Raw genomic sequence first — 16,419 nt, forward strand, 5'->3', positions numbered from 1 at the left:
TGTTTCAAGAAACCAGCTATGCCATGTTAGCAGCAAATGACCTGATCTCTAATCATAACTTCATACTTACCAGGATCAATCCAAAACAGAAGTGCTCAACTGGTATTGTTTCTCCAAGATAATATTTTCTTCATTTCCTGATAAAACCGGCCGTGAATGTAAGTGTACTTAAGCAAAGAAAACTACTCATTAGGCTTTTCTTCAACACATATGAATACAAGGACAAGCTAATTTACAAGTCTTTAGCTACATTGTCTTGTAGGAATTTTTACAGTATTCTGCTTCCAGAGCAAAGAAGATGACGGTCTTTGTTCTTGACTGTAGCACCCAAAGTTCAAGTGTTCAGTGACACTGCTGGTGTGGTTGCTGCGGGGGGAGAGGAGTACAGCTGGAATCCAGCCCTGCTAATGTGAAAGCTCCCCAAGACTTCATGATATTTCTGCAGGAAAAGCGTAGTTTCATTTTACATACCTCATACAAAAGCCCAGATGCTGGCGGTGTTTAGGCACAATGATACGCATAGACGCAGTACCTGTGTGTGCAAATATCTCATTTCTGAGCATAACCAAAATGATTGCAGGAATGATATAGGTATGCAGCACTTCAATACTTCTTGGCAATTTGTTTTCTGTGGTGTCTTCAGTTGCTGCTATTTTGTTTTACTGTTGTGTCTTAGAGAGTCTTTGAATGGAGGAGAGAAAATGCCACAGAAGCTAGATCTCAAAAAAAAAAAAAAAAAAAAAGAATTGCATGTTTTAGAGCTGTAATATCGACGTAGGAGACACCTGGTAGCAGACGCTGAAATCAATAGAGTTGAAACAAAAGATGACAAAACGCAGACTCTTTAATTATCTGGTTCTTAACTACCAAGACAGATTGCCAGGACATTTGGCAAACTCTTTGTCCTCAGATGCTCCTACTCACAATCACATGTGTGTCTTAATGGGATGCCCTAGTTGGGTGTATAGGAATTACCTTCCTGAACGAGACCAAGATCTCTCTCCTGTCTTTGGCAGGGGTCAGCACCAGCTACTTCAGCATAAAGTTTAGAAATCCCAAACAGGCAAGAATTGGGAGTATCCTTCTTCCATGTCACAACTTGTTTTGGTCTCTGAAAGGTAGGAATTGACTTTCAGTGCTGCCACGGGAGGCTGGGCATCCCTCCTAACAGGATATCCAGGGCTCTTACAAACAGCAATAATCTTGGTATCTGTCTAAACAACCGATTCCTTTTTTTTGCATCATGCTGCATTCTCAGCTTCACGGACCCTGCAGGGCTGCCAGCTCCTTGGTTCAATTTCACAGCTTAATTCAATCCCAAATTATCAAACACATGCAATTACATTGTGACATTTGCATCACCGTGCTGTTCGAGCTGGACCACGAGCGCATGCAGGGCTCATGTGCGTGCCAGCAGACACAGCGCACGGCCGGCAGCGGCTATCTCTAACGGCAGCCTCACGAGCCTTCCCCTCTGTTTTATTTTCTTTTACAAAGTCAAACAGGTGCATTCGTTCCCTAAAGGGCTTTACTGAATTGCAACAGCTTTGCAGAAGATGCTGTCCGTTGGCCCCGTGCGCCAGCGCCCTGCACAGCCCACAGCTCCGCAGGCAGCACCCGGCCCCAGCGAGACCCATGGCCAGTCCCTTTGGAGACCCTGCGGGGCTTTGGCCAGAAGGTGCTACAGCACGAGGGGGGACATAAGACTGCACGAAGGCCACCAAATGGAAGCACAGCCCTGGATCCACCGGCTCATTATAAATACACTTGGCAGTGTGGCACCTGGAGCTCCTTGCCTCCCCCAGGCGGTTCACCGTACAGCCCGCGTCTCCTGCGCTGGACATCACGGTTCGGACTGTAATTTACCCTGATGTCGAGGGCAATGACCACATGTTGCAGCTGTCATTTTTTGTTATTATTACACCAACTTTCCCACTCCGATGCCTTTTTGAACAGCTTGCTTAATTGAGTGTGTTCCTTCATTTATTAAGAGAGTACCATTCTCCTCACATCATATACTGCAGACAAAACGTATTAAGTATTCTTCCTAATAGCACTAGATCATTATTCCCCTTGTAACTCTTACTCTATACATGTTACTCAAAGGTTCAGTACAGGGCACCGTTAAAAAAAGATTTAGGCCCCCAATGTTACTGGGGGACACCAGATCCTGCTTTTTACACCATAATCAGTTACAGCTCTAAGGTAGCAAGCAGGGCCAGCAGAACATCTTCAGGGCCAGAAAAAAGTGAGACAATGTCCCCTCACAATTCCATCAGCCTTTTTTTTTTAATGCGGGAAGAGGAAAGCGCATTCCTGACCTTGCTTTGACGACACAATATTATCTCAATTCAATGCTGCGGGAGAAACGCTGGACAGGTGGGATCCTGACCTGGGGAAGGAAACCAATCTACAATACCATCATTTTTTCAATGAAACCATAATATTCAGATTGCTTTACAAAGCTGTGAATAGCAACAGAACAAGACGAGTACTGCCTTCAGCCCTAATTATACCCTTCTCTTGAGATGATCCACTCTGAAGTAACTGCAGATCGAGAAGGACCACACAGGTGCTAGGCTGGTAATAATTCTTTTTTTTTCCCTTCTTTCTAATTATTGGAATAAGCAGCAGCATTGAGCTAAAAATAAGACCAAGCATCTCCAGATCTGCAATTATTCTCTCGACTTGCACTTGTCTACATTTTTTCTTTCACTAATCACTACAGCACCAAATATGCCAGAATTGTTTGAAATCCGAGTCCAATCTCAGACACAGTAAAAGACTAGTAACAACTGTTGTTTACACACATTTAATTCAACATACCAGAAGCAATTTTCTCACTCTCTTTAGCATTTTATTTGCTTATAAATACAAGTCAATACCACAAGATGGCACTTTCTTACTTGCGACACACACTATTATAAACACTTACCCTCTTCAAATGTTCCCAGATGTTTATGGCATGTGACTTCTCAGTAGTTTTGAAACATTTAAAAAAGCAAGACCTTCTACAAACTGCATTTGTGTTTGATGTATATTAAATGAGGTCAGGTAATTAAATTCAAAAAAAGAATTTATAAATATTTCAGATAAGAAAATTTAAATACAAAAGCAGAGTTTGTATTAATTAAAATGAATAACAATTTAAACTGGCCATAATGTATCTACATGGTTTAATATAATTTAAAATACTTTTTAAACAATCAAATCCTCTAGCCATTCATCAAAACACCTATCTACTCGACTCTTTAAAAAATATTCTTGGTTAAGAAACCACCTATGCTTTTTCATAACAATCCTTATTCTGTCCTGTAGGTGGAAATGAAGCAAAATCATATTCCAGACTAGAAAACAGGATAAGAAGGAAGAAACTTTAAAAAACCTGATAACTTCAGACACTTCAACTCATTCTTCTTTGCATTTCTTAAAATACATGATCTGGTTTTAAAGTCTTTGAACGAAATGTAAACACTAGAAAACTCATTGTTGAAATATGTGAAGAATAAAGAACTCTGCACTAATATAGTGCATAATGATGCTGTGTCAAACTTGTCATTTACAGTAAATGTCACATTTTCCTCAGGATTGTCATGCCTTTTTTTTTACTAATTCCTTTTGATGTCTGTAGATTCTCTTTTTTTTTTTTTTTTTTTTTTTTTTCCCATTGCTCAACAGGAAGAGATGTATTTTCTGGTCTCTTCAGAAAAGTTTCACAAGATCCAAGTCTTTGACTCCATTTTTTTTAATAAAGAGGTGGCAAAATTTTAAGCTTGCGATACTTCTGTTCTGCCCAGTATATTACACATCAGGAGATTCCTCAAAAAACTGAGAAGTCGGAGAGTTCCAAAAAAGAAAGCAGTTAAGGCAGTCGATGTCTACATTTGGATTTCTTTTTTATGTTACATATCAATGTCTCCATCATAGGCTAAGGTTAGAGGCTTCTGCTGTGGAGGAGTACTTTGATGCTGCTTGGTTTTTTTGCTGCAAGAAAAATATTTCAGGAGACAAAATTATAAACTGTGATAAGCTCAGAAACATCATCAAACCCAAACTTCAACAAAAAACAACTTCCCACGCCGGCTATTTCATTTTGCAACTGGGTGACACGGCAGTACAGCAACTACTTCCAAGAAAAACCACATGGACCTGCTTGAGTGCTGTTTTGTGTGTGGTACGGACACACAGCCTGCTGACAACGGGCAGCCAACTGTGCTCTTCGTCTGGAGAGGAAATAAAGCATATTTGTCTCCCATGTCTTCTCACAGCTGACAAAACAAGGAACCCCTTGCAGAAAAATTGAAACATGAACTGTCTAGGAGTGGGATATTCTCATTTTTTCTTCGGCATGGTATTGAAGCAACAATAATTGTTATTGAGAAATACACTTCCTCACCAGCCTTCGAGTGATGGAGAACTACATAATGTTATTTAAAAAATCCTCTGTATGCTCCACTGTGAAGCCATAGAGAAATGGCAGCTACAGGGCTTGGAAAATAAGGAAGCTGCATCTCCTAAGCAGCATCCAAACACTGCTTTTAATTGAAGACAGAGACTGAGAGAAAGATTGAGAGAGTGAAAGAGAATAAAGTGATTTTGGAAGAAAGAAGGCAATGATGCTGTCAGGTGGTGGCTCTTTGGTTGCCTGCCCTGATCTGACAGGGTTTGGGGCAGCTGCACCGTTAATGTTTGTAAAGCCAGGGCTAGCTCCGTGGTCCTCAGGGACAGCTGTGGGCATTGCAACACACATGGACGCTGGCCACGTCTCCCTTTGTATCCTCCAAGACGCATCTGTGGCAGCGCCTTTCCAAATATTCAAACCAGGGAGCGCAACACTAGCTCTGTCAAGCCAGGCCTACCACCCCTGCCCAGGGTGACCGCTGCTTTGGAGGAGGGCTGACATCTCCCCCACCAGTAAAGCCCAGCAGCAGTGATGCACTGGTGTAGACCAGGGCTTCGGTACACCCAGTACCCTATCTCTAACAGTGGCTGGTAACAGCAGCTTTAGACACAGGACATGTTTCCACCTGATGTATTCACTGCAAAAACCTATTTAGGGATTTCCTGAGCTGGAGCGTACATCCAGAAAACCACAATTAACACCAAGAGACCCAATCTCCCGTGAACTGTTATGCCATCTTTGAATCCATTTATCTTCCTGGCATGCACAGTCCCCGGCAGCAGTAAGCTCACAAGGTAATAATGCACTGTGTGAAAAATAAAATTTTTTGTTTATTTTAAACGATCATTTCATCAGATGCCTCCTACTTCTTATATTGTGGGAAATAAAAATTCCCTAGCGCCCTTTTCTACTCCATTCATGATTTCATAGATCTCTATTGTATTCCCACGTCAAACATCATTTTCCAACTGAATGCCCCTATTCTATTTAGTCCTTCCTTGAGTGGAAGCCAGCTCCTCGATCCAATCAGCCTCCTTGCCTTTTTTCAGTTTTACTTTATCTTTTTTTTAAAGAATACAATAAAAAGCCCATTCTAATCCCAGCAGAAGTCTGAATAAATATAAAGGCCTACTGATAACCAAAAAGAATTCTCTCCCTGCACGGCCACCATACTTCTTTACAATTACGTCCAATAACATTTACAATTTGGAGAGCTTTAATTACTCTGAGGTAGGGGCCAAATGAAGGCAATTGAGTAATCAAAGTTCCATCCTTTCCTAAAGCCTTGAGGATTAAATCTCTGCAACACACAGCATTGTGATGTATTTTGGATTGTTTAAATGAAAGCAAACTAGCTTTTATTTAAGGACAAAATACATGCCATACTCACCACACCAGGTAGGATGTAAAAATAAGGAAAACTATGATGAGGAACCCGCCAGCTGACACTCCGTATACCCACATCTTCAGTTTGCCATCTGTTGGAAGATGAGGAAAAAGGACAAAGGGAGAAAAAGGGAGAATAAAAAACTTTATTCTAAAATACACAAATTCTTAAGAGATTAAGTAAAGAGAAAGCACATAATAAGCAAAATTAGTAGCATCATTGATGGGAAACACAGCCAAGGACTGGCTGGGAACAATCCATAAACCCCACATTTTTGACAGGAAAAAAGATTCCTTTAAAACTCAATCATTTGAAAGACAAAATCTTAACTTTGGTAAGGAGCATAGATTTTTCTCAATGAAAACTGAAATGGAACTCTTACTTTCAATTTTCCAAAGCAGCATTATTTCATAACCTCCCCTCCAGCCGAGCTCCTGCAGTTCATTACGGGCAGCCTGAGCTTATGGTGCAGCACAAGAAATACAACCCAGCCAGGCCCCTGCCCGTGGAAAGGAGCAGGGGCACGAGCGCCCAAACCTTTCTCCTGGGGCTGGGACAGGCAGCAGAGCTGCCTGCAAAAGGTGCGCCCAGGCGCAGGACCTCCTGCAACGTGTGGCTGAGCTGCAGGAGGCGGCGAGAAGGCTGTGTAGCATCAAGGAGGCTGAGAAGGGGTTAGAGAGCTGGTTCCAAGCGCGGTCTGCAGTGGTCCGCAGCCCACAGCCGAACAGCCCAAAACTTCCCCCACCGGCACACGCAGAAGGGAGGGGGGGCCAACAATGCAGAAGAATGGAAGCTTGCAACGGCAAGGACCTGCAGGAGGACAAGAACTTCCCCCGAAGCCTGAGGTGCCCTTGCAGAACCGTTTCACCGCTCTGCAGACTGAAGAGGAAAGACCCGTCACGTCAGGAGAGATGCTGGAGCCGAGGAAGGCAGCCCCATCTGCTCCCCGCGGAACAACCAGCGCGACTAAGAAAAGGCGGCGGGCGGTAGGAGTAGGCGACTCTCTTCTGCGAGGTATGGAGGCACCCGTCTGCCGACCCGACACGCTCTAGAGAGGTGTGCTCCTTACCGAGGGCTCTGTCAGGAATGTCACCGAGACTACCAAGCCTCGTTAAAGTCCACCGAATATTATCCACTGCTTTTGTTTCACGTGGGCACCAGTGATACCGCCGGGAGCAGTCTGAGGAGTATCAAGGATTTCAGAGCCCTGGGAGCAGCAGTACGGGACTCTGGAGCACAGGTAGTTTTTTCATCAATCGTCCCGGTCAACGGGAAGGGGTGTGAAAGGGCCATTCGAATCAACAAACGGTTACGGGACTGGTGCCACAGCCAGGGGTTCGGCTGCTTAGACCGTGGGACTCACTTTGAGAAACCTGGTCTACTGGAGGCTGATGGGGTCCATCCATCAGAGAAGGGGAAGAGCATCTTCAGTCACAGGCTTGCCAAGCTGGTGAAGAGGGCTTTGAATTAAAGTTGCCAGGGGAGGGGAACCTCTATCCGTCCCAGTTCTACCAGTTTGATGCCATTGCCAGCAACAGATGCCCAGAGCCTGGAGAGGGATCGCAGGTCGGTAAAAGAGCACCTGAAGAGCAGCACAAAAGAATTCCAGTCACTCCAGCCAGCCACTCAGCTTCATGGGGGCCCAACGTAAATGCCTCTGCAAACACATGTAGCATGGGGCATAAACAAGAGGAGTTAGAGATGTGCGCACACCTGCAGGGCTATGATCTTGTTGGCATCACAGAGAGGTGGTGGGATGGCTCCTGTGACTGGAGTGTTGGAATGGAAGGATACAGACTCTTTAAGAAGGACAGGCAGGGGAAACAACGAGAGGGTGTCACCCTCGATGTCGATGACCAGCTGAAGTGCATGGAGCTCTGCCTGGGGATGGATGAGGAGCTGACCGAGAGCCTGTGGGTCAGGATTAAAGGGAGGGCAGGGACAGGTGACGTTATAGTGGGGGTCTGCTACAGGCCACCCGACCAGGAAGACTGAGTGGATGAGGCCCTCTATAGACACGTAGGAGCAGCCTCAGGTTCACAAGCCCTGGTCCTCATGGGGGACTTCAACCACCCTGATATCTGTTGGAGGGACAACACAGCAGGGCATAAGCAATCCAGGAGGTTCCTGGAATGCGTTGATGACAACTTCCTTCTCCAAGTGATGGAGAAGCCAATGAGGAGAGGTGCTGTGCTGGACCTTGTTCTCACCGACAAGGAGGGGCTGGTGGGGAATGTGAAGCTCAAGGGCAGCCTTGGCTGCAGTGACCATGAAATGGTGGAGTTCAAGATCCTTAGGGCAGTGAGGAGGGCACAAAGCAAGCTCGCTACCCTGGACTTCAGGAGAGCAGACTTTGGCCTCTTCAGGGATCTGCTTGGTAGAATACCATGGGATAAAGCTGTGGAGGGAAGAGGAGCCCAAGAAAGCTGGTTAATATTCAAGCATCACCTCCTCCAAGCTCAGGAGCGAGGCATCCCAGCAAAGAGGAAGCCAGGTGAAAACACCAGGAGGCCTGCATGGATGAACAAGGAGCTCCTGGACAAACTCAAACAAATTAAGGAAACTTACAGAGTGTGGAAGCAAAGACAGGTAGCCTGGGAGAAATACAGAGAAATTGTCCAAGCAGCCAGGGATCAGGTTAGGAAAGCCAAAGCCCTAATAGAAGGAAATCTGGCCAGGGATGTCAAGGGCAACAAGAAAAGCTTCTAGAGGTATGTCAGTGAAAAAAGGAAGACTAGGGAAAATGTGGGCTCTCTCCAGAAGGAAATGGGAGACCTGGTTACCTGGGATATGGAGAAGGCTGAGGTACTCAATGATTTTTTGCCTCCGTCTTCACCAGCAAGTGCTCCAGTCACACCACCCAAGTCGCAGAAGGCAAAAGCAGGGACTGGGAGAATGAAGAACCAACCACTGTAGGAGAAGATTGGGTTCAAAAACCATCTAAGGAACCTGAAGGTGCACAAGTCCATGGGACCTGATGAGATGCATCCACGGGTCCTGAGGGAACTGGCAGATGAAGTGGCTAAGCCACTCTCCATGATATTTGAGAAGTCATGGCAGTCTGGTGAAGTTCCCACTGACTGGAAAAGGGACAACATAACCCCCATTTTTAAAAAGGGAAAGAAGGAAGACCTGGGGAACTACAGGCCAGTCAGTCTCACCTCTGTGCCCAGCAAAATCATGGAGCAGATCCTCCTGGAAACTATGCTAAGGCACATGGAAAATAAGGAGGTGATTGGTGACAGCCAGCATGGCTTCACTAAGGGCAAATTGTGCTTGATGAATTTGGTGGCCTTCTACGATGGGGTTACAGCATTGGTGGATAAAGGAAGAGTACCCGACATCATCTACCTGGACTTGTCTACCTGGACTTGTGCAAAGCTTTTGACACTGTCCCACATGACATCCTTGTATCTAAATTGGAGAGACATGGATTTGATGGATGGACCACTCGGTGGATAAGGAATTGGCTGGATGGTCACACTCAAAGAGTTGCAGTCAACGGCTCGATGTCCAAGTGGAGACCAGTGATGACTGACATTCCTCCATAAATACTTGGGGGTCAATTGGGGTAAACACCAGCAAGCACAAGTGAATAAGCTACTTAGAGCTGAAAAACACTTGGGCAACAAAAGGGAATAAATTCGGCTTAGAATAAAAACAAGAATATGCTTTGTAATAGTAAGAGGAATAAAGCTGTGCAAGAGCTTTCTAGTTGGGCCACAGGAGCAGGAGACATAACTGGCTTTAAGACAAAGTAAGGTTCTTGATAGGACTGTGTGGGTTGCAACGACAGGGGACCCACTCTGTGACTCTTGCAGGAACCTCTCCATACACATATGAGCTCGAGTGTGTTCAAACATTTCTTTCTGATAGAAAGTCTCAAAACAGGTTATTTGGTCAGGTCCTTAATTACAAGCTTTGCATTAATAATAGTAATATTTTTTATAAGATCAATATTTCTGCTTCTTGCTCCATTCTGGCTGTACAGCGTTCCTTGTGGGGAGAAGTGATCGTATTTTTTCCATGCAGCAGTAGTCTGAGCTGATTCACATCAACAGAGCTGTTAATACATACTGGAGGCAGGAATACGAACCTGTGCCGTGCCCACAGACATGGTTTGACAGAGGCCATTTCAAATTCAGTCATGCGAGTGGGGAGCTACTTTATGGACAATGACTGAGCCTGTTTTACATTTTATGTTTGAATGATGAATTTTTTCAAAGGAAAACATATTTAATCAGAACCCATTCTTTCTCTTTTTTCTTCCAGGCTTTGTGGAAAGGCTGAGTACCTCTCACAGATTTGCTCTTGTCTGCAAAACACTTACACCCTATCTCCCATGTGAGAAGAGCTCCGTTCATCAGGTCTGGGTTTGTTTTGGTTTTTTTGTTTTGCTGAAGTCTGGGTATGAAATTTGTTGCCCTCTCAACTGGACATGGCCAAGAAACATTTAGCAGTCCTATAAAGGGACTGTCACAGCCACAAAAAGGCATCCCACCATGTCTGCTATGAAGCCAGCTATGCTCTCCATCCCCAACATAAAGGCATTGGACCATGTCATCCTACAATTTAAACAATGCTATTTAAATTGCCTCTCAACTTGAAAGAAGTTTCTGTACCTGAACTCTAGCCTCCCAGAGTGTGGTAAAGAAAGGAAAAACACAGCCTGATTCGAAATCAGTTCTGTGCACTCCTGCAGAGCATTTAAAAGAACAAAAACATCAGCCTTATTAAATCGTAATAAAATTTGTGTTCCAAACTGTAAATGGGAAGGGAAATCACAAATTAAATGGAGAAAGGCACATATACTTTTACTGACAGATATAAGTCTTTAGACATACACAAATGTCAAGGACTACGGTACTGAAGGGCAGTAAATGCCATCCATACAGGGAGCATTCACCATAGGCCTGCTATCAAGAGTGTAATGGTAGGTAACAGCGGTTTCCTGGCTCAGCTAGCAGTAATTATTGCAAATGCCCAGACTAGTAAGCCTGAGAGCCTGTTGAAGGGGAGTAATTACATATTTTGTCAAGAAGTTAGACAAAGGGGAGTGATTTGAAGAGCACCAGCCTTGAGCTGGGGTCTGAAGGGCTCATACAGACTGAAGAGTTACCTGCAGGATGCCATGGGGTTGGTGATACACTTAGCACACATGGAGTACGTTTATTCCTTCCCCATATATTGTTTCTATAACATTTCTGCCCTAAAATTAAATAAAACCATGTTCTGTAAAAGCCCTTAGTCCCTATTTCTTTCTTGTAGTCCCTGGAGGAGAACTGGCTCACAGATGCTGCACTGAGCTTAAGCCCACCACAAGCTTTCAGGGCTGCAGCCTCAAATGCTGATTTAAAAAGAGAGGATTGCAGCATCCACCTACACCTCTCTCCCTTTTTCTAACCCCGTAAAGGTACCAGCTGAAGAGATGACACCTAAGTAAGACAGCCTACAGAGGGCCACGGATGCTGACAAAAAGGCAATTAACCCCAAACCTGTGACTCAAACTGCTGGTGAATTGCGTGGGCTTCTGGGTGATGGATTTGATTGAAAACCAGCCAACCTTAAAAGGCTTTGGACTGAGCTCTGTGAGCTCGGAGACTGTCAACGCAAAGGTTAACTACTGTATGCAAATCAAATATGTAAATGTAACATTCAAAGTGTGATCACATATATCAGACAGAATTATGGCTCCCTGAATCCCGTAACAGAACCTTTCATTACATGTTTTCTAAAGTCTCGTGTTCATTACAAACTAATAGGAAACAAATGCAATGTCAGGTTACAGAAGAGGGGGAAGACTGCACTGGAGAATGTGGGGAGACGTAATGTGTTTCAGTAAAACTTGATGCACCTGACACCTTTGTCTCCCATTTTAAAGTCCTATTTGCATTTTAGAAATTTATTTTCAATAAATTAATCTTGCAAAATAACAGTCAAAATGGTAATCAGCTATTACAGGTACAGTACCAGTCCTATGGACCAGTCTGGGCACATCCAGTACACGGTTTCAAATGGGAAGCATTTTATGGTGTGCAAGTCAAAGATCCGCTTGGGATGCACAGCTTGGGCACAGCACCTTGTCTCCCTTTTGTGGGGTGATTTTTAATGTCTTCAACACTTTAAACTCTACATTTTCTACTCTGTTTTTTTCATATACTTTTGAAATATGGCAAGAAACAACGAATGTTTTATTTAATGAAATCTTAAGTACTTTCTGCTCTGAATCTTCTGAAGTGCTAGTGATCAATATCTTTCCTGGTCCAAACATATTACTTCTAGAAACATCATCAGATAATAGTTCTAAGCATCCCCCCAAATCACATATGAGTATACTTTTGTAAAATATTATTGCTTCATTCTGTCTTTGCTATCTCTCAACATAAGAGGTTGTGATTACTCTGTATAGGCACAAAGGAATGAAAGATGGCATGCGAGTTCGAAACTGGAAGTGCTCTGCAGCTCCTACACACAGTCTCTGATGTTATGATCTACAAAGCTTGTACCTTTCTTCTACAGAAACATTGTAAAGACAATTTATTCCATTCATATTTAAGTTTTTCACCTGGATTAAAAGGTTGAATAGACCATCCTTTGAAAATGTCATGCATTTTTGAGTTGACAGGTTTATTTTTTCCAGCAATGGTCTTAACATCAGCTTTCTTATCTTCTAAACCTGGTACCTTCATGCAGTAATCCAGGAAACCATTTGATCTCATTATTTCTGTATATCCTCGCTCACAACCGCAGACTCCTCTCTAGGTGATAAAAGGGAATTCAGTATTAAACCAAATAGCATCCTCTCACAAAACAGTGCAAATTGTAGGCAAACTATGAAGAAACTGCAAGGTATATCTGCACATGCAACTTCACCACCACCAAACCAAACAAGCCAGAACTGGTGCCCACAAACCCATTTCAGTTCAAAGAGCCAAAACAGATTTGGGGAATTGGTTGAAAAAGAGTCAGTAATTACAGAGAAGCCCAACATGCAAACATTTTCATCCTAACAGCCTTAGTAACAGGCATCTGTAGCTTGATCCAAACTCCTCTTCTCAATAACTGTTTTCCCTCTGGCCGTGTTGGGCATTAGAAGAGACAAACAAGAAAAAAATCCCACTTCAGACCCAAACCCTTCCCGTGTATTTCCACTCCAGTAAATCACAGGGATATCTGAAATTAAGCTTTCTTTCTTACGGCCAAACATACACTGCCCTGGATCAGTCTAAGCAGTTTCTTCAAGAGGTTTCTTAGAAGTCTGTGGTTTGCTAAATAGATACACCATTTTCTGGATTTCTACTTTAAAACAGTTTTTTAGATTGTTTACCTTTGCTAATTATCTTATAATTACAATGCTGAGGGTCTGATACTCTCAGTTATGATCCAAACAGGCAATTGATTTACAGCCTCTGTGATAAGAATTTAACTCTTGACATCAGTTTTGCTGCCACAACATCCCACACTTGTTGACAGACATGATCCTGATCTTTTTTTGGACAAAAGGTGAAGTCTCAAGAGTTTTTATAGCTAACAAATTCATGCTTAGCCATGTTCCTGTAGGCTCTGAGCACTCTCATGACCCTCCTCTCAGCCACATTCAATTGCCCGTGAGCTAGTTTCCTGTGGCAATTCCTCAGATGAATGTGGAGGCTATTTTCAAAATATAAATATCTAAACCCCAACTGCCCCTGGCTACTTGAAGGGTTCTGGGTTTTATACTCCGTCACAGTACTGACACGGATAAGGCATTTTGGGAAGCTCTTGCTCTGGAGTCCGGTGCTGCAGGAAGGGACATTCGTAACCTCTGGGCTTGTGTTTGCTCAGAGGCAACAGCTTCACCATTCAGCAAGTGTTGCAGATGCTCAACTTTTCAGCAAAAAAGGTCAGTTCCAGGTTTTGCTTTTGCAGGCAGTATGGGGGTGGGGGGATCAGGCTGCTACAGCTTCCCTACGCTCAGAGGGGCTTTCTGTGTCCGTGGAGGAGCAGAAGAGGACATACTCTTTTATCTCCTCTTTTACAGAAGTTTTAAACAGTCCATTTTCTACAGCATAGTACAATAGCATTCAACGAAAATGAAACCAAGAGGTTCCAAAACCCCTCCACAGAACAATACCAAACTTGCAACACCATATAAATAGTCTATCATTCATTTGTGCAGGTTTATGAAGGTTTCCTTTAGACTGAAATTCCCACAACTTCCTCGAGGTGGTACCGTGGGCACACTAAACTATTTTCTAGGTCCTGGAATGCATTTAAGATACAGAAGCTAATTGAATGGATTTTGTGGTGTTAATTTCTCAACTATGTTCTGCAGCGAGCAGTTACCTGTGTGCAGTAGGAGAATGGTTTTCTGCAGGCCGGGCTGCAGTGCCGAACTTCTGCAGGTTTCGTCCGAAGAGCACACCCTCCTGTAAAAGAAAATACTGAGTGCCTTCAAGGGCATGTTTTAAAATGTTTTTGACTTGGATCACTGTAATGTAAGAAATGCTTGCTTGCTTGTTTTATATAGTTAAATACTAGTCTATTGAGCACATTAGCATAATATCTGTAGGCATTGCATTTATTAAGTTGCCTTAACAAGGTAGGGAATTATTATCATACCCATCTTGTTAATGGAGAACAGAGATATACAGATTTAAGCAATTTGCCACAGGCCACATAGGAAGTTGGGGACAGAATCGGGAATTAGATGCAGATCTTCTGTGTCCTCATTAATGTCTTATCTATATAAGAAGACATAATCCACATAACGCTTTTGCCCATCCTCACTTGGGGAAGTCTCTGCTTCTATAGGAATAAAAACATGTTAATGAGTTCTTAACTACTTGGCAACCTTTGCACATAAAACTTTTGTTATTATCTTAACTAGTCATTATAAATAGAACTAGATAAGAACATCTTAATTTCCATTTCTGCTCTCTTCTCGTTCACCCTGTGCATATTTAGAGAGATCCTACGGATGTGCAAGCCCCTACTGCCTTTGCCAATCTCTTGTGGAGCTTCAAAGTGCTGGCCGTGAATTTCCCTTTTCATCCTGCGCTGGCAGAATTTGTAGGTCACAGCAACAGCAGGAACCTCACAGTTTGAGTGATTTGAGATTCCTGGGTGTTGAGTAGAAGAATAGGTACAGAAGCTGGGCTCTCTACCACACGTGTGATATTCTCTTCTGTTCTCCACAGTTACAGGAAGGTTGCACTAATGGCTGTGCAAGCCAGTCCAAGCAGCCCTTTAGTATATATACACTCATTTCTTCCTATGACCAACGCAACAGTAGGGGTAACTCGCCCAAATACTCTCATGTAATACATGCGTGATGTTGACCTGACAGCAAGGCTGGTGAGCTCCCATCTGTCTTTCCTACACACAAATCCGAACTGAAATTCTGGAGGAGTTAGAAAGGATGTCCAGCTTCCCTCTGAGCAACTGATGCAGAAGAAGAAAAACGTGAATGGAGACTTTTCATTCATAATCGTGCATGGCAATTTGTGGATATACCTGTGACATTTATTCCATCTGAGCGCTGACACCACACTGTGCGTACGTTGTCTCGCCAAAGGCTGGCTTTCCACAGGTAGTCATAACACTTCCCTCCTGCAATATCAATACCAGTTAGTCTTTACCTTGCAACAAAGCCAGAATAAACTCTTCAACGGGAGGAAGCAGTGCTGTGGCCACGCTACCTGAGCACGGTCGTGTTTCCATCGCTTGCCCAGAGCAGCTCTCCTGGTTCTCAGGAGACTGGACGATATACGCCCTGGATCGAGACTGGCGCCCCATTGTCTCGAAGCTCCTGCCATTGATGCAGGTGAGCTCGCAGGAGCTCCACTCTGACCACTCCGTCAGGTGGCAGTCACCTGCACATTGAAAGAATAAATCAGGTTTTCAAAAGAAATCAGCCTTAAAGGATATGGACAACCTAAGCATACAACAACTTTAATAGTGAAATACCCCCAGTTTATCACCCAGTGGTATGCAATGTTCAGATTTTCTGCTTCATGGGGAATCTCATTTTCTCAAAAACCAAAAGAAGTCTTTTTCAGGTGATCCAGGAACAGCATTTACCTGATCTGCTGAAGCATAGATTCTTACTATGACAGCTGACAGTACTCAGAGCTATGGAAGCATCTCCATCTCAGACAGCTATCACAGGCAGAAATGCACCATGACTTTCCAAAGACTTTACCTGGGCAAGGCACAGAGCACGGTAACTGCAGCACACTCTCTTTCGATGGCAGCTCACCACATAACGCGTTTTCTACTGGTTTGGACGTAGCAGAAACAGATGCATCATGCACTACACACGTGAGGTTGCGGACTTGCAATCCTTCTCCACACTGTCCACCCTACAAAGTGATAGAAGGGAACAGAGACACACATTGCCAATGTTAGCAGATGACAGAAGAAACGCAGTTGATTCCACCTAAAAAGACTTCAAAGATACAAATTTGGTCTTTGGACTACGGTAGTATCCCCAGTTATGGGAAGAAGATGGAGATCTCCTCTGTAGACATCTCTACAGAAGCTCAGAGGCAGGTCAGAGCCACATAGAAAAGTGTATCATAGCCAAGGTTGGAGAAGAGGTGGGTACCATAAAAAATGAATACTGTCATTGGGGCCAGCCCTTCATGCC

At 43.7% G+C, this 16,419-nt stretch overlaps 1 protein-coding gene across 3 annotated transcripts in view; it reads right to left on the reverse strand.

Moving 5' to 3' along the window:
• Window positions 1-2,798: 2,798 nt before the first annotated feature.
• The window catches only part of THSD7B (thrombospondin type 1 domain containing 7B), a 336,992-nt gene continuing 323,371 nt past the window's right edge, over window positions 2,799-16,419 (reverse strand). For all 3 annotated transcript variants that reach the window (XM_069780784.1, XM_069780785.1, XM_069780783.1), the window contains exons 23-29: window positions 15,973-16,132; window positions 15,470-15,643; window positions 15,285-15,380; window positions 14,115-14,197; window positions 12,355-12,547; window positions 5,793-5,880; window positions 2,799-3,984 (exon numbers count right to left, since the gene is read on the reverse strand). In XM_069780784.1, coding sequence (XP_069636885.1) covers window positions 3,903-3,984; window positions 5,793-5,880; window positions 12,355-12,547; window positions 14,115-14,197; window positions 15,285-15,380; window positions 15,470-15,643; window positions 15,973-16,132 — 876 coding nt within the window. In that variant the 3' untranslated portion in view covers window positions 2,799-3,902. The remainder of the gene's footprint in view (window positions 3,985-5,792; window positions 5,881-12,354; window positions 12,548-14,114; window positions 14,198-15,284; window positions 15,381-15,469; window positions 15,644-15,972; window positions 16,133-16,419) is intronic.

Source organism: Haliaeetus albicilla, chromosome 4, assembly GCF_947461875.1.
Source record: "Haliaeetus albicilla chromosome 4, bHalAlb1.1, whole genome shotgun sequence".
NCBI classification, from domain to species: Eukaryota; Metazoa; Chordata; class Aves; order Accipitriformes; family Accipitridae; genus Haliaeetus; species Haliaeetus albicilla.